The sequence below is a fragment of the Clinocottus analis genome, unplaced genomic scaffold (genome assembly GCF_023055335.1).
Source record: "Clinocottus analis isolate CAN_PGR_092001 unplaced genomic scaffold, fCliAna1.0.p SCAF_12, whole genome shotgun sequence".
In the NCBI taxonomy this organism is placed as follows: Eukaryota; Metazoa; Chordata; class Actinopteri; order Perciformes; family Cottidae; genus Clinocottus; species Clinocottus analis.
In genome coordinates this window covers 10,064,195-10,082,384 of record NW_027175843.1, presented here as the reverse complement: position 1 = coordinate 10,082,384, position 18,190 = coordinate 10,064,195, and the positions used below count along the sequence as shown (strand labels likewise).

The 18,190-nt window shown below is 40.0% G+C and overlaps 1 protein-coding gene across 4 annotated transcripts in view; it reads left to right on the top strand.

Moving 5' to 3' along the window:
* The window catches only part of uggt2 (UDP-glucose glycoprotein glucosyltransferase 2), a 34,047-nt gene extending 15,986 nt beyond the window's left edge, over positions 1-18,061 (top strand). The window contains exons 25-42 of one of the 4 annotated variants that reach the window (XR_011077299.1): positions 367-462; positions 676-778; positions 1,601-1,680; positions 2,715-2,904; positions 3,034-3,192; positions 3,375-3,460; positions 6,934-7,018; positions 7,203-7,285; positions 7,641-7,664; positions 12,047-12,145; positions 12,242-12,326; positions 12,928-13,110; positions 13,253-13,413; positions 14,789-14,903; positions 15,003-15,119; positions 15,667-15,832; positions 16,003-16,224; positions 17,883-18,061. Coding sequence is in view for 3 of the 4 variants with exons in the window: in XM_068572132.1 (XP_068428233.1) it covers positions 367-462; positions 676-778; positions 1,601-1,680; positions 2,715-2,904; positions 3,034-3,192; positions 3,375-3,460; positions 6,934-7,018; positions 7,203-7,285; positions 7,641-7,664; positions 12,047-12,145; positions 12,242-12,326; positions 12,928-13,110; positions 13,253-13,413; positions 14,789-14,903; positions 15,003-15,119; positions 15,667-15,832; positions 16,003-16,028 (1,858 nt within the window). In the remaining variant the exon portion in view is untranslated. Of the gene's footprint in view, positions 1-366; positions 463-675; positions 779-1,600; positions 1,681-2,714; positions 2,905-3,033; positions 3,193-3,374; positions 3,461-6,933; positions 7,019-7,202; positions 7,286-7,640; positions 7,665-12,046; positions 12,146-12,241; positions 12,327-12,927; positions 13,111-13,252; positions 13,414-14,788; positions 14,904-15,002; positions 15,120-15,666; positions 15,833-16,002 lie in introns of all 4 variants that reach the window. The other 3 variants (XM_068572133.1, XM_068572132.1, XM_068572134.1) reach the window with 3 other exon arrangements.
* Positions 18,062-18,190: the final 129 nt, after the last annotated feature.

The following is an 18,190-nucleotide window of genomic DNA, read 5'->3' as shown; positions in this document are numbered from 1 at the left end:
TCTTTAATTGTCTGTAATCAACCTTGTTAGCTATGCTTGAACACATGATAATGACAGTAGTTGCTAGGATGTGTAATACCTGTTTACTGGTTCCTCTTTGTGACTATTTTGTCTTGTTTAAAATATTCTCTCAAGAAAACACTCATAAACAACGTTTTAAACATCTTTCGATCATTATTCACATAAAGTGTTCTGTAATGTTCAAAATATCAGTTTCTATTTACAGAGCCTTAATTGATTTATGAGGCTGCCTTGTTAACAGCTTGACATCACTTTTATGTTTGCTCCTCTGTTTGACTTTTCTCCTACGTAATACGCAGCATTAATAAATTATAAACTGACCCTGCCACACCTCTCTTCCCTTAGAGCCAGTGACTTAGTCATGAAAGTCGATGCTCTCCTAACTGCAGCCCCCAAAGGAGAGGTTAGGAGGGATGTCCACTTTATCAAAGACAGCCACAGGTGAGCACCGCTCTTTTCTCTGTCGACTGTCCTATCAGCTCTGCAGTTTCAAAGAGAACTGTTTACTTTCCTTTTGTTATGATAGATCTGAAAATTGCTACACCATCATGTCAAGCAGTGCAGCAAGGCAAATCTTTTGATTTGAGGTTCTGCTGAACAAGGGTTGTATAACCTTGTGTTGCTGAATCTGCTTTGGTGTGCTGTTCTCCTCAGTGTACTCCGTCTCTCCCCACGTGAAAACGAGGTTTTCTATGATGTTGTGGCCATCGTTGACCCCCTCACTAGGGAGGCACAGAAGATGTCCCCTCTACTGATTGTAAGCTGTATTCTGTTCCTCTATTCTCCATCCACAACATATACAACAGGGACATTTTAAAATCCCTTTTAGCAAAAGGAAGAGTACAGAAACACAAAGCTTGCCAATGTGCAAATGTTTAAATATAACTTTGCTTTTTTCTGTCCTCACATTTTCATGGTTACGTTATTTTAATGCAAGAAATAGTGTAGCTTTTAATATTTTAAAAGCATTTATTGAGTGAGTAAAATTGATCGGGAAAAATAGAAACAGTGCCATTCCTTGTGAGCTTAAACCAGTATGATCATTTATTTCAGGCTGCTGCTGCATCTTGCAGGGGGTTTGCTGTGGTGAGGAGTTTGACTTGGAAAATGACTCACTGTGCCTTTACAGACAGCCAGTCAGACAGCCACCTTCAGTACCTGTTGTTTTCAGTGTACTCTTTCCACGAGTGTGCTATAGTATGCGGTATAAAATACGATGACAGCACATTAGCATCACGACGGGATTTTTAAGGAAGGCAATGTGGTCATCACCACCGGGTTATTATTTTCTGGCCACTGTTACATCATGAATGATGTTATGTAAGGATTTATCAATCAATCAAATTTTACTAATATAACACCTTTTACAACAAATCAAATGCAAAAGTGCTTTACAAATGATTGTGCTTTGTCACACAAGAACCTCTTAAAAGCAATAAGATAAGAGGAACAGGCAGTGGAACTAAAGGCTGCTTTCATTCCTTTTGTTCAGTGAAAGGCTGACGTGTGTCCTGTAGCTCTCTGCAAGGTTCTGCTCCTGTTTTCTCTAACTGGGTCTCTTCCTCTGTGGCTCCTGCAGGTGCTCAGTCAAGTGGTCAATGTGAGACTGCAGGTGTTTATGAATTGCAGGGCCAAGTTGTCCGAGATGCCCCTCAAGAGGTAAGCTCCTGCTCCAAAAGTAATTAAATTTCCCTGTTTTGCTTGTTTGTGTATCCTCTGACCGCTGCAGACTTAGCATCTCTGCTTTGCTCCTTCCCGTAAGATTATGCTGCACAGATGCAATCTGCTTAATAATACCACTTTATTGCTTTGGGCCTCCCCTTACGTCTCTAAGCAAATTTCTTACAGCTTGCATTGTTGCAATTCAAGACATGGAGTTAAAAAAAACAAAGATTAATAAAAACAACAAATGGAAGGTTTAAATTATTCTTTAAAATTCACACCACTGAGTGAATTAACCATTAAGTAATTTGGTGTGTGCTTTTTTTTTTCTTTGTTCTATAATGGGTTGAGTCAATTGTAGTGTTTGTATGACAGAACATTTTCAGGGAGATAGCACTCACTTTGAAGCAGATGACAACCTCTAGTTCTGAAAAGTGAAGAGTAGCGTTGTCTATGATTATGAGATAGGATTTTACAGATAATTACAACCCCGCCGGTTTATGGATATTTGCCATTTACACCTATAGTCTTTTGGCATATTTATGGATTACATGCGTTGCCTTTTTGATTCTTTACCGGTAACTTTATTTGGACGCCCTATTATGACTCCTCTGTGTCCACAGACGCACTTAAGAAAAGCAATTAGGTCTGTGACAACTCTGAGTAAAAACAATGAAAAGGGGCATTTCTGTTGCACAGACTAGCACACATATTATATTACTGGCCGAGCAAGAACACCAGCAGTAATAGTATTATATTCTTTACTTTGAGGAGATTGTATATACTCAGCTGTCACAACAGAGCCCATCTCTCTTGTCCTAGAAAGGAGACTATTGCACAACATGTCATCATTTTAGTGCTTGCTGAAGAGGGCTGCGTTGGATGGAAATGTTGACTCCAGTGGCAAAAAGTCCTGCAGGATTTATCCACCATCTCAGGGCTTTAAATTAATTTCTCTATTGCATTCATTTGTAGTTATTTGTAGTGCAGGCACATACATTGTGATAATTCCTCTTTGTCTGTCTTCCCAGCTTTTACCGTTTTGTCTTGGAGTCTGATGTGAATTTCTTGGCCAACAACACAGTGTCTCCAGGACCAGTTGCCCGCTTCATGGAGCTCCCAGAATCTCCTCTTCTCACCCTTATTATGATTACGCCAGAGAGCTGGATGGTGCAGGCTGTCCGCAGCCCCCACGACTTGGATAACATCCATCTGCAAGAGGTCTCTCACTTCTTAGTTACTGTTACTATCAATCTCATCATTCTCACATCTTAATTAAGGCTGTGGTGTATTCTACCAATCACGCCCCTTTCTCTGTTCTGTGTCCTATAATTTGTGGTTTCGCTCCAGGTGAACGGGGTTGTGACAGCAGAGTATGAGCTGGAGCACCTTTTACTGGAGGGCCACTGCTTTGACCTGTCAACAGGCCAGCCTCCCCGTGGCCTGCAGTTTACCCTGGGCATGAGTCGGGACCCGCTGATGTATGACACTATCGTCATGGCTAATCTGGTTCGCAGCCTTATTAATACTACAAGTTACTCAGTGACATTTTTTTGTACTCTGTTGATATATGATAAATGACACGGGTGTCATAGTAATCAACATCTGTTGTAAGTTTGGAACAGAAACCGCCTCGTTTGAATTTAATGCTTACAGTAAATACTCAACAACTGCTGTTTCAACCACAACAGGGATATTTCCAGCTGAAAGCCAATCCTGGTGCCTGGAACCTAAAATTACGGAAAGGGAGATCAGAGGATATCTATCAGATTCTCACGTGAGTATTCCCTGATGTCTACAGACTGTTTTAATGCCATTGTTGTCCTTTTCTCAACTCCTTATGAACATTATTATCTTTTTGAAAATAAATGGAGGTAATGATGCTAATTAGGCAGCTTCATTGGTAGCTCAGCATGAAGGTTGTTCTCAGCTACCTTTCCGTTTCATACCAGTAGCTATAAAACCCATCACTATGGTAACATAGAGAGCTGCTGACACTGTAGCAGTTCAAGGTTTTGATGAGTACAGGGAGTTCTGCTCGCTACAGAGGGGAGAAAGACGAGTAGGAGGAGAGGGGTGCTCTTAAAGAGAAGACGGAGTGGAGGGATGATTCAGCTGGTCACCTGCAATGCCATCTAACCCAGACAGCAAAATATCGACAGCAGCTGAATGTGTTTTTGTTAGGACGGCGTAGGTGTCAAAGGCGCCATACACGAGACGGAGTGCGTTGGCGTTGTCTAATTTCTCCGGACAAAGAAAAACAGTATTGTGCTTTCGTTGCTTTGATGCATTTTCAAACAAAATACAATTTTCCTTGACTTGTATACTTTCAATTCTGCATGTACCGTGGTGCTTCCTACTTTGAACTAAAACAAATCAAAATCTCAAAGGAGAACTCCAAGCTCATCAAATTATTTCTACTAAATGTAACTAAGATATAATAATCTCTTCCTATTAAATTAGGATAAAGGCGCTCAAATCCCAACTATTTATGTGAGTCTGCACGGTCGGCTGTGGTACATCATATTAGTTGTTCCTACAATCCCAGATATTGTCCTCTCTGGCTATCCTCACATAAGATTTAGGACACATACAGCCCTCGGTTCCTCTGGAATCATATCAGACAACTAAGATTTATTCCCCAATCCTCCAGGTGAAGCTAAGAGGTGATGTCATTTTTCACCTTGGCAGTGTCATTATTCTTGTGGTTAGCGGCACTCTACTCTGGTTAGGTGGCCGATCAGGGTCTAGTGGGAGTGCCTGTGCTCTCCATTCCCAGAGCCTGCGTTTTCCTCTTCCACCCTGTGCTGCCACTGCGTCTCACCCTGACAGGGATGAATGAGATGGCCAGCTCTCTTCTCCTCAGTGCAGGGATACAGATTGATCTCTGGTGCTTTCTAACACGAGCCCCAAAGGCTAAGTTGCGTCAGGGACAGCAGAGGGGGCAAAACACAAGCAGCACTTTGGGCCCAATGAGGAGGGAGCATTTATCATAGTGATAAGGTTAGTTTTTTGCCGTTAGTAAGCACTGGGGTTGTAATGGTTTGCTGTGCATCATAGCCTATTGCTCATCTCTTCCTGAAGTTTTTCTCTTGGGGTTTCACCATGAGACCCTACAGACCCCGCCTCCCAAAAGACATTCTCCACTGGGTAAATCCGTCCGAAAACAATGCCAATGAAAGGCCAGTGTTATGCAATCAATACTGCACAGAGTTTCTCATTAAATCTCCGAGTACATACAGATTGGCTGGGAAGTAGTGATATATACAATAATGGTTAGGTCATTCTTAACCTTTTGAGCCCCAAAGTGACACGCATAGGGCATGAGCTTCGAGAATTTAGCAGGTCTGTGTTTAAGTAGTGATATGAACCCCAAATGAGTTCTAATACTTGTGTTATTTTATATCATTTTTTTCAGATTTTTTTTGTGAAAAGATTTTTAAAAAAAAAATACTCAATTTGAAACATTACTATAAACACCCAGCATGATCTTAAAACGATTTCCCGACAATGCGTTTTCAAGCCGCTCTGAGTGTTTTTAACTCCACAGTGAAAGGCATAAACAACAACCTACAGAGTTGAAAGACCTTTCTTTGGAAAGATATTGACCTAAAGAATCGTAATCTGCAAGAAAAATCACAATAAAACAGAAGCCTGTATTCAAAATCTGCAGAAATCCCGCCTGAAGACGTGTGACGCGTTTGAAAAAAGAAAAAAAAATAGCAGGAAATCATCTATCCCAGTTTGCATTCTACAAGAGTGAACGCATTTGAAAACGAAACAGCCCGGCTTAACTTGGACTTTTCAGGTGCTAATAAACATTCACTAAGCTTCTATCATATCTTGTTAGATTCGTACAGACTCGCAATAACATAGATGTGTTTAATATTGAAATCCGACTTTCTGACGTGTAGTTATTAACAGAAAGGTGAACAGCAACTTTTGTTTGAAAAAGTGACAGCAAGGTTTTTTGAGGTTACGGGTTTTAATTACATAAACTTAACGCTATTTTTATTTTCTTTCTGTTCGAATAGATCTCTTCCCACAAGTCTTTACTGTATTTTAGTAATTTAAATGAAGTTAATCAACGTTGTGGTTCCGAAGATCTTGTAGGAAACGTCACTTGACCTTTTTTTTTTTATTATTTCCTTGTCTGATAATGGGTGCAGGAGGTTTTGGGGTGGGGGCATAGGGCTCAAAAGGATGCCGGGTAATCACTGTGATCAGTGGCAGCTGTCCCCGTGTGCTTTTAAGTGTGGGCTCTCACTGTCTGTCAGTGGGCTGCCCATTAGCTGTTGTTGTCTCCCTCATTAAAGGAGCCTATACTGCATGTTTGTCCTGCGCTGTTTTCATGGCTAAAACGTGTAAACCAAATTCACACAAATATTGTGTTTCACTCAAGTACACTATTAACTACGGTATGTACTAAATTACTAATGTACATCCTACAGTGATTGGCCTAAAGGTGGCCAGCTGTGTCACACTGAAATATCTAAACGCCTGCAGATATTGGCATCAGTTGGTTTTAGATGCTAATTATTCTGATCCTTATTCTTCTCTTAGACTGCTAAATACTGTTCGTCCCTGGTTTAGGAAGTAGTTACTTAAATTATCACAGATTATCTCCAAAAATCCCCCCCTTTTTATTAATAGAAAATATCAGCTGTATTTGAACATCATGTTGACTGTAATTAGTGATTTGCAAAAGGGGATAACTTTTGTGGTTTCGCCTGAATTTTAAATTCTACAGGTTAGTCAAAAAGCTTTTGGTACTTGCATACATTTAAGTTGTATGATGTATGTCAATGGCACTATTTAATCCAGATAGCACACATCTATTACCAATTTCTTGTTCAAATGATTTGTAAAAATACTTCAAAAAACAGATTTTTTTTTATCTTTAGACCATGTCTGTCGCTTAATCTTATATATGGGTTTGATATAAAGACAAGGAGCTGATGAGTATTCTCTTTGAGTCTAGATCACAAATGTAATAAGGCTGAATTGTCTTGGCAGTAATGAAATGTGTAGAACGTTGAAAGTTTTCATGATTAATTAGGAATTAAACTCACTAGAACTATCACTATATAATCATATTGATTTTATTCTCCAGTCTGTTGATACGTTTCAGTCACCAAATGGGGCTCCATCTGTTTTGGACCAACTAGCTGCTGACAAATTGTCCAGATTTCACAATCGTTGATTTTCATTCATTCTCGCTTTCATGCTCTTAATCCCTTTTTTTCTCAGGCATGATGGAACCGATTCCCCTGCAGATGCTGGTGATGTCATTGCTGTACTGAACAGTTTCCACAGTAAAATCATCAAAGTCAGAGTGAGTTTGTTTTGCGAGACATTTGTAGAGTATATTATATTTCTCATAGCGCCGGACATTATTGAGCGTACAGTAAAACGCTCTTCAGTAAGGTGACAAATTGAGGACTTAGGGTTGGATTTGCACATTTTATTATAAAATCACTGACAAAACCACTGTTTTGTGTCTCCTTTTTTCATTGTAGGTGCAGAAAAAGGCAGAGAAGATGAATGAGGATCTTTTAAGTGAAAACAGTGAAAGCAAAGGTATATGGGACTCTATAGCAAGGTGTGTAATCAATTCTCTAATACAGCTAACATTTTGATTTCAGTAGGTTCAAACCCTGCCTCAGCTTACTGGCAGTAGCAACTGTGAGCTCATTCATAAGTGGGTTTGCTGGTGTGCTTTCTGTTCATCAATTACACATTGTGGTTTCAGGAGATCTTATTCCACCCCTCGATCCAGACTGCATTATTATGCTGTAAGAGCTAGACTTGCAAAAAATATGTGCTTCTGTAGGTATGTGTGTGTGTGTGTGTGTGTGTGTGTGTGTGTGTGTGTGTGTGTGTGTGTGCATTTGAGTGTTTCCCCAACACTTCCTAACTGTGATCCTGTCTCCTAACTTAATGCTTGCTGTGTGAAGTGTTTGGAGCACTTTTGAGAAAAGGTAGGCAGTGTTGCTGGAACCCATTTAACACCTAAAACCTTTTCATATTCATGCTTTTTTTTGGCTTAATGAGATATTCTAACAGGATATGGCAATGATGTAGCGTCATGTTTAATTATGATGTTAAATTTTTATGTTTCCTCTCGCATTCATTCATTCATTTATGTATGTGTTTTGAAACTGTTGTGTAAATTCAATTATTTTTTCTCAGAAAATCATGTGCTTGGATTTTATCTTCCGCCGTGATGTGTTTACTGACCTATGGGTTTCGTTGGGGCCTCAGTTGTCATGTTGTTGTTGTCTGTCGTGTCTTGGTTTCAGACAAAGAGACTCAAGATTTTATTTCAAGACCATAACTGCAGAGCTATGATCTGATTATGTATTGACATCATTCTTTTTAACGTCATGGTCGGCAAAAACGACATTTGTGCATTTGCACTTTATAACCCGTCTCTGTCATGACCAAGGAAAAATACGAGCCTGAAAGTGCACAGATGGAAAAATAGATCTACGGTTGAATGTAATCTTAAGACTTTTTCCTTTGTCATGCTTGCATTTGAGTAGTGAAAACACTCTTTAAATTAATTTGAAATAAGCGGTTGAATACAATGGTTTTAAGAAACAGAACTGTTCCTTCAGTCCCTGTGATGGAGGAATTTAAAATCTACTCAAATTTGACTGCATTTGGAGAGGGGTCCGGACTTTTACTATGAAATGATTCCATCATATCCTCCTTTCAAAACAAGGGTCCATAAATCTCAAGACTTAGAAGCCAATTATCCTGGTCCGCTAAAATACTATATGCATACAGTAAATCCCACACTGTGCCTAAATATTCTCTGTCAACTTAAATAATCATTCCAACTCATGGATGTAAGGCAGCTGGTTTCAGATGAAGTTAGGAAATTATGATTAATGAAAAGAAAAGACTGAAAACGACCACATACAATTTAGCCCGAATAACAAATGACACAGAATGTTGAAAAAATATTTGCATGTTTTACAGTTAAATCCTTTTTTTCTCTTCTTTTCAATGATTTAACAGATTAGTTATTCACAGAACTCATCATGATGGTTATATATCAATATATATTTTTAAATGATTACACAACATGATAGTGGCATGTTTGCAAACGTAAAGCATCTTTTGTGTGGACTATGACAAAGTGGTTGGTTTCAAGGTGAAGATGTCTTTATGCCCATTACTTCATTTGTAACCTCAGAGCGCTTTGGGGGGTTTGTTGCAATGGGCGGGACTGAACACAAAGTATTGATCGAACACTTCTGGAGAATTAGTGAGGTGGATCCATGCATTGGCGAGCCTAAGTGACAGAGTTGTTAGTAATTCTCTCATCTTTAAAGAGATGTGTGTATCTGTGTAGAGGAATAATGAGCCTGAGTAACAATAGATTTAGTTTTTCCTCTTCTTTCTTTCTGAGTTGCTCTCCTGTGTCAGTCAGGAAGATGAAGGGAAATTGTTCCTGTCCCGCTACTCTCAGCCTGGGCAACTTTTGGGGGTTTTATGTCCTATTTATGCTACGCTGAGAGATCAGAAACTTCAGGGCCGCATGGGGTGCAAGAGCATCAGCAGCTAGTGTTACCTGAGGGAGTTATTTAGATTTTCAATTGAGGGTGCTGTAAAAGCCAGCTCACACCAAGGAGTGATAAGACCTTGGAGAGTGTTAGATGGGGGCCTTGGCCATATATGTCTTTCCAGAAAAAAAAAACAGGTGATCGGTCGGATTATTATGGAGAATGTATTTGTTATGTTCTTACTGTCTGAGATTTGAGGAAATATTATAATGTTTTTGTCTGTGGCTTTTTGTCAATGGAGAATAGGGCTGCAACAACGAATCAATAAAAATCGATTATTAAAAAGGTTGATAATGAATTTCATTATCGATTCGTGATGTCATGCGATTATTACGTCACTCAATGAATCGCGGAGATGTTTGATTAGTGTCTACATTGAGTTGAGCGCAGAGCGGAGCAGGCAGGAGGTCCAGGAGGTTCTGGTGCAGGCCGTTGTATCCTCACATGTTACTACGTGGTCACATTGCTTGCTACAATAATTTAACAGCTAGGCTAACCGTTGTCGTTAGCTCGTTAGCTCGCTAGCTCGTTAGCTAGTCGTTCATTTCCCGTGTTTGAGTCGCGCTGTCGGGTTAGATGACGTCTTATTGAAGCCATGTTTCTTCGTTTTAAAATACCGCGGGGGCATCAAGAGAAACAATGCGTTAATATCTCCTCTGGTGCAGAACAACAATCTGCGTTCAACAATCCGGTATGATGCGGCTTCATGACATGCAGAGGAAGTGTTGCCGAGATTTAGGGTTCAATATCTAATTAATAACTTTTGTTGAGGTGAAGTGCAGTCTGTAAGTTATCCCCTCTCTCTCTCTCTCTCTCTCTCTCTCTCTCTCTCTCTCTCTCTTTCTCTCTCTCTCTCTCTCTCTCTCTGTGTGTGTGTGTGTGTGTGTGTGTGTGTGTGTGTGTGTGTGTGTGTGTGCGCGTGTTGAGAACAAGTTCTGACGTTTTCTGATTTGTATTTTTTCTAAATTCATTATTGTTAAGATTGTTTGCAATGTCAGTTCTGTTTTTGTAATAAAAGGTTGCAAATTAATTAATTTAGAATTATTTTTTTATCCGATTAATCAATTAATCGAAAAAATAATCAACCGATTAATCGATTATTAACATATTCACATATTGAGCTCAGAAGATGAACCGAGTTGTAAGTTGCGATGAGGATGATTTTCATGGTTTTTATCTGTCATGGGAGACTGAGTTAGGCATTTGGAGTTGTGTTGATGTGTTGATGGGGAAGGAATGAACATTACATTCATTTACATGAAGTGTAGCTAATTTTCTTTATCAGCAAAATTATTTGTGAAAACCGACTGTGACTTCCCTTCATTCCTGACCAAATTCACTGGCATCAATTGCTCTCAGTGGAGTGTCGCTTACACATTTATGACCCGTTTTCATGATTTAACTTTTGTTTTTCATTATGACTTCACATTATCGAATGGATGTCTTGACCAGTACTGTCCCCAGACTCTGTTTCCTTGAGTGTTTATTCTCGTGATCTTTTTTTGCTTTGTTATATTTGATTTTGAGACTGTCCTTGAGGGACCCTCAGCCAAGCGAACAGCAGCAGAAAGTTTTATTAATAACGGAAAACATGGGAAACCAAGGTGCAAGTTAGTCATGCTTTAAAGTACACATGTACTATAGATCAACTATCCGTGTTACTTTCTGCTCTTTGGCACACATGTTGTTGATGTCTTGTGATGATCTCCTCACAGATGTTGGAGAATGATTCTCCTTTATCTACCGAGCTGGAGGAAAAACAGCGATAGAATTCTGTCTCGTTAGTGTTGTCCACTGCTCAGGATTTACCCAGAGCTTTGTGGATCCTTCCAGAGGCCCAGATTATCTCAAGTGAGTCAGCCAAACAGGCTCTCACCTGACCTTCTAAAGCTGCTTATCAGGGGGGCCCCACTGTAGTGCTGGAGGCCCTTCATAACTGCTGGCTTAGTCATGGCAGGCAGTCAGTATCCCCAGACCCTACAGATGTGTGTATAGTGACTTCCCAAAAGCCTACGAAATGGCACTCTGTGGGCGACCGTTGAGTTTTGTGTTGTGCAGATAGGACTCTCTTACCAGCCAGTCTCAGCGCATGTCTGAACTGGTTTTAGAGGACATGTGGAGACAGACAGTATGCCCCCTCCCCTCCCTTCACACCTCTCTCTCACTCACTGGTGTCTTTCTGGAGCCTTGGGGCTAAGGCTGTGATTGGAGTGTGGGAGAGACACCTCATCAGCAGTCTGTTACAGACAAGGACACACAGTTTGACTGCAGACACATCAACCCTCCAGCACAAGTCTTGATTTCTGTCCTGCTAAATGTGCCTTGCATCATGAGCTTCAGTACTAGTGAGGGTGTGGACAGTACACTTTAGGTTGTCTGGTCTTTGCTCATATCTCAACATGAAAACATTTCGATAAGACTTGTTGGTAACCTAGATGTTCTAATGGAAATTACATTATAAAAAAGCTATAACTTTTAATTATAAAAATAAAAAAATGAAAGGTGATTTGATCCGATTCTTCCATCATATTCTGGGCTCCCTTATTAGCTATGTGGGGACATGAGAGTAAGGACCAGTTAAACTCTTCCAGCTGCATTAACTGTTGGTCTAAACTACTGTCAAATCATGTCAAAGTCATGACTTTCTGTTCTCATAGTTTCATTTTAATGAGGCACCTGTTTGCTGCAAAATATTGCATGGTTTGTTGGAAAAAAAATATACATACTGAACATACAATACTACTATATTTCATGAACTCATAAAACATGTATTATGGTCTCATTTACAGTGTCACAGGTGGTGGCTCCAAGAAGGATGAAGGAGAGAAAGAGGATGTTCTCAACATATTTTCTGTGGCCTCGGGCCATCTGTACGAGCGTTTTCTAAGGTGGGTCACTATCACCTCACAAACACGCTTACTTCTAAGGTCCCACACGGGACGTTCCTTTTAACCCTGATCCTTCGTTGTGTTTGTATATTTCAGAATAATGATGGTGTCCGTCCTTCGGCATACCAAAACACCTGTCAAGTTCTGGTTCCTCAAGAACTACCTCTCTCCATCGTTCAAGGTACTTCCCTCACGTCTTGACTCTGCACAAGCATGCTTGTTTTTCCCTGCTTGTTCAAAAATAACTTGATTGCAGTTCTTTGGTGTTTTATCTCCCTCAAGCAACGGACATATCCGTGGGTTGTTTCCCTCCTTTGTAATGGTCTGTGTTCATGTTTCCAGAGAGGATAATCTACATTTCTGTGACACATCGAGTTTCAAAAATGTCTAAGAGGGAGTGAAAGAAAAACAGTTTGCATGTTGTATGTTAACGACCTCTTTAGTAGATACAAGTTTATTTATATCGTATGTCCTGATGTCTTGTACTTTGTATTACACCACTGTTACTTTAAGCCTTGCTCCGCCTCATCTGCCTTTTTGTGCTTGTATTAGAGCTGCCTATTAATGTTTGGCCCTCAGCTTGGCCACACACACTAACCAGCCTTACCTGTTTTCTACTGGGCATCATTTAGCAGTATATTCACTACATTTTTGTGATCATTTTATTTGTGAAATACTGTAGTTTCCTGAAGTGTGCATATCTTTTAAACGTTTAGTTACCCAAAATATGCTCTTGTATTGTTTTTAATTAAACCTCTTGTGTTTGTTTTTGGTGTGTTTAGGAGACCATCGCTCACATGGCAGAGAAGTACGGCTTTCAGTTTGAGTTGGTACAGTACAAGTGGCCCCGTTGGCTCCACCAGCAGACTGAGAAGCAGCGCGTTATCTGGGGATACAAGATTCTCTTCCTGGATGTTCTGTTCCCCCTGGCCGTGGACAAGATCATCTTTGTGGACGCCGATCAGGTGAGGATCAAAGTGACATAGGTCAGAGCTCTGTGTAATTGTGTGTGTCTGAAAAAGAGACTCGTCTATATATCAGTCTCAGTGTCAGTGTGAAGATTGGATGACAACGTTGGTACTTACTGATGTTCCCACTCTCTCACAGATAGTTCGGGCTGATCTGAAGGACTTGAGGGATTTTGACCTGGAGGGCGCTCCTTATGGCTACACACCATTTTGTGAAAGCCGCAGAGAGATGGAAGGCTATCGCTTCTGGAAAAGCGGCTACTGGGCCTCACATTTAGGACACAGGAAATACCACATCAGGTATACTTATGGAAAAAACAACTGCGAAGGGGAATATAGCGGCAAAAACCTTTTTAAATGCTTGTCAAGTACTGATGTCTGATGTTTTCTTTCTAATGTACCACTCAATGCCACCATAATCCCCTTCCTTGTATCTTTTACTGCATTGTCATTTTTAGGAAAAATGAAGGTAACCACTTCTGGCAAGATAGTTGGAATATGAAATATCACCATTCTAAACGGTGCTTCTGTGGCCATTCACTCCGTTTCTTTAGTCGGGGACGCTCATAACTCTTTTCCATCCTTTGCAAAGCGGAATGAAAGGAGTTACTAATAAATATAAGGCAAAAAGAGACCATTCTGCAAAACATGGCATATCTCTCGCAATCATGAAAAAAACAAAAAACATCTTTGATTACATTCAGTAAATCATGTAGAACGATTATTTATTATTCTCTAAGAATATGATTTTTTTTTTGTAAATAAAAGGAAGGAAGTGGAGCTGTGTTTGTGTCCTCTTGCGTTTAGAGGCTGGAAGTATTTTTGCTGTTGTTCGTCCTTCAGTGTATCTGGATCTCAGATGAGAGTCCATGAGAAAGCTAAACCTTTCATGTAGCTTCAAAATCCCACCTTACTCATCAGAAGTTGGCTCCATAAGAAACACTTTGAACATTTTTGGATTCATCCGACAAGGCAAATTTCCAGGATTCCTTTGAGCAAGCTAAATTAAAAGTATATACGCTCCATTAGGAAAAAATAACTTGTGGCTACAAAAGAAACTACAGTACTGTATTCATCCAGTTTCCATGGTGATTGAAGCCCACCAATTATAGTTGCAGTTCTTGTGGCTATTTTTTTTTTTTTAGCATCAGACATCTGTATACAGCCAAAGTAAATCAAGCAATAGGTCTGAAAGAAACGGTTCAGCTGCTTGCTGGGCACACGGCACTGAGGTCTCCCTCGGTCACTGTGCTGGAACAGAGAGTGCAGAACTCTACTCTTCACCTCTTTCTCATCAGGATGGAAAAAAGAGAAGTCCAAAAACCCACAGTGATTTGGATGCCAGTGTGCAGCTTAGCGCTGTGGACAGGATGAAAGCAGAAATGGTGAATAATCTGCATCGGTGAGCGCAGGGAAAGCACAAGGTAGTAAATATCCTCCGCACACTGAAGTCTGAAAAGTGAGAAGTGAAACTACGTAGCCCACTCGGTTGGATTTATTTATATGCTACGTCAGATACAATTATCTGAATGCGCCTAGGGTATTTATCTTTATCGAGTCATTATTTTTTGTTTTTATGGAGTCATTCCTATGGGCTTTCCCTTTTGTTAGGAAATGGTTTTCTCACAACTGCTTATTATTTCTTCTCTCTCTCTCCCCCCTATATTTTAACCAGCGCTCTGTATGTAGTAGATTTAAAGAAGTTTCGAAAGATTGCAGCTGGAGACAGATTACGAGGCCAGTACCAAGCCTTGAGCCAAGACCCCAACAGTCTGTCCAACCTGGACCAGGTAAGTAACTCAGAGACAGATGCATGATGTATCTCCAGGCACCTGTTGTACTTTGTTTGTTGTAATGAACCATAATACTTGTGTTCTGATATTTTTAAGGACCTTCCCAACAACATGATCCACCAGGTTGCCATCAAGTCTCTTCCACAGGAATGGTTGTGGTGTGAGACTTGGTGCGATGACACCTCCAAAGTCTCAGCTAAGACCATCGACCTGGTGAGTCCCAGAGCAATTAGGTCTCCAATAATGTAATGGGAAGTACCTGGAATTGCACATAATTCATCATCAAATTATTTATTTTCCTTCTATTTCAATAATAAAATCCCTTTTGTCTTCTTTCTTTTGTGTTATCATGTTTTGATAATCGTCAAAAGTGAACTACTTTTTCCACTATGGTTGCAGCATTCTTGGTTATAATTGTGAAGTGCAGCTGCTGCAGCATATTCCCATCCACTAATGTCCACGAGGCACTTGGCATTTAGAAGACCACTGTGGAGCAATCCTGTAGTCTCCTAAACTAATTTATAAGATTACTGGACGGGCTCCAGTAGACTGGAATAGGAAGCATTGTCTTCGTGGTAGAGAACACCACTTGGTAATTCAGACACAAGACAGTGGCTAATGTCCTTTTAACAGAATTAGAAATCAAATTAGGTTTAAATGCTTGCCACAGAAAGTGATGGGAATGACAATGGGGGTTGCTGGGAGAAAGAGGCACTGGTGGGCTGAAATGATGGGCTGTGTCTGCTTTTCTTTGCTGCAGTGCAATAACCCAAAGACCAAGGAGCCCAAGCTAACAGCCGCAGCAAGGATTGTGCCCGAGTGGGTTGAATACGACAACGAGATAAAGCAGCTCCTGAGACACGTCCAGGACCAGGAAGACACAGCAACACAGAAACACACTCCTTCTCCCTCGCAACAAGACAAAGGTTACTAAATAAACACTTTTTATTCCCCATTTTATAAGCCAGAAAAGTAAAAAAATATATAATGTACCTTTTGTGTAATCTACTTGTTTTCTCTGACAAATATTTATCCCTCTCACCACTGTTTGTTTTCATCCTTTCTTTCCAACCTCCACCCAACCCCCTTTGCTCAGTAGACACCAGACGTGATGAACTTTAGTGTCTGCCAGCAACGTTCTGAAGAGGAAGCAGGCAGCACCTTTTGCAAGCAGGCCTCCTGTGAAGCTTGGAGACAGACAAATCCATCTAAACATAGCCGTGGAGCATTGCATCCTCAACCGGAGAAGGACGTGATATTTTCAGAGATGCCATATCTGCTTCTGCAGTCGATATGTCTTACAAAATTAACACATGATGTAAGTGTTAGCTGCCAACTGTGAACTTGTGGGGTGCCATCAGCACTACAATCAGGGCTCGTTTAGTTTGTGGTTACCGGAGAATGAAGTGAGCACAGAGGGAATAGTGGGGGGAAGTCAGTCAAAGCACTCTTAAGTTTGTTTGAAAATAAATAGTATATTGCACTGATAATGTATGCAAAGCATCTAATGGTGAAGGCACATCTCTGAGAATCAAATCTCAAAGTTTAATGTTTCTTATTGTAGAAAACGTTCTGAAAGCTGGTGCATTTAGGTATTCCTTATTTGAAGTTGACTAAAATGCCCAAACCAAAAATGTAATTTCATAATAGGCAGCAATATTGTTCCATTTGACCTTGGACACTGTTTTCATTATTATTGGGTGTCGCTTTTATTTTTGCTGAAGGAAGGATACTCGAGGGAAGTTTTGTTTTTCCTTGTCCCCAAATCTATTTTAATTCAGCCTTCTCTTGCAAGATTTTTTTCTATAAAAATGGGATCAAATGCTTACATCAAAAAATGGCTTCCAAGGGCCTCAAAGGTACATTTTACATGCAAAGGATCATACATCCTGCCTTTGCATCAGGGCTTTATCTTCATCACCATCAGACCGATAGCTAATGTCCTGTTTTGTAAAACGCAATGCGGATCATTTTAGTTATTACTTATTGAACGTCTCCACAATACGTAGCCGCACCTTTATTCTAACCATGTCATACAAAGTTGAAATATGTGATCCAGGTTTATCATCACCATTCATCAATATGATCAGCTCTGCACTTCATAAGCTCTTCAGTCCACAAATGGATCTGAACACAGTGATAAACTTGTGTTTTGATATTTGACAGTGTTACGTTTGGCTCGGCCAGAATAAATTGTTTGGGAGTCTCTAGCTGCTACTCTAAAGCATCACCTTATCTCAGGCAACTGTATGAAATGTACTTAATACAACGTTTTACCATTTGCCATGCCAGGCTGTGGTAGAAATACTAAAAAAAAATTAAAAAGTTCAGGTTTCATAAATCAGTTTAGCTTTGCAGCCACTTGCTTACAGGTGGATTTTAATAAGATTTTGTACAATTTGCATCATGATCACTATCCATGGTTCTGATCCTTTCACCTGGGTGGTATGGAAGATTCTTAAGTCTCTTAGCATCCAAAGCCTTTTCAGGGTTTGAAATTCTGTAACCAAATGGTTTATTTAGTCGCTTTAGTAGGGAGAGTTTAACTGAAATAAGTCTGGGAAATGTCTCACTTTGTAATACAATCTAAAGGAGTCAGACCTTCTACCCACCCTAATCCTTTTCCTATGTACTTTAAAACTGCTGTTTTTTTTAACCTTATCAGCAATTGTCCACACATATCTTAGCAACCGTAGAAACTACGGTGCAGTTAGCAAATGATTGTGTCAGCCTGTCCCGACAAAGTCAAGTCCTGCTACATTTTAGTATATTAGATGACTCAACAAACCAGGCATGGCTTAGTTATTGCCAAGTGGATCAAATAATCCTCCTTACAGTCATCGTTTATAGATATAATACATCATTTTTACTTATTACAATATGTCTACATCTTGCATACATTCAGCTTTACTGTGTTACACTTTTAAAAAATTTTCAATTAAAAATTCCACAATGAACAAGTGTTTTTTGTCTCAGGAACAACACAAGTGTTGCTGCTCAACCAAGGCCAGCTGGAGTTGTTTTATGCCCCTCCCCATCCCAAGTAAAAAACTAAAGTGGGTGCTGTTCTCATGACACCCATCTTGTACTGTGTCAAATGGAAACGTTTATATTACGGTCTGGTGGAAAAACAATAAATCTTTCCCACAAAACCAGCGAATTCTGTCGTCCCCTTGTGTGGTCAGTGGATGTGTGATTTAAGCGGTGAAAGGTCTACAATGAGGTAGTTGATTCCTCGACAAGCACCATTAGATGTAATGATGAAGAATTAGTATTTAAGTACC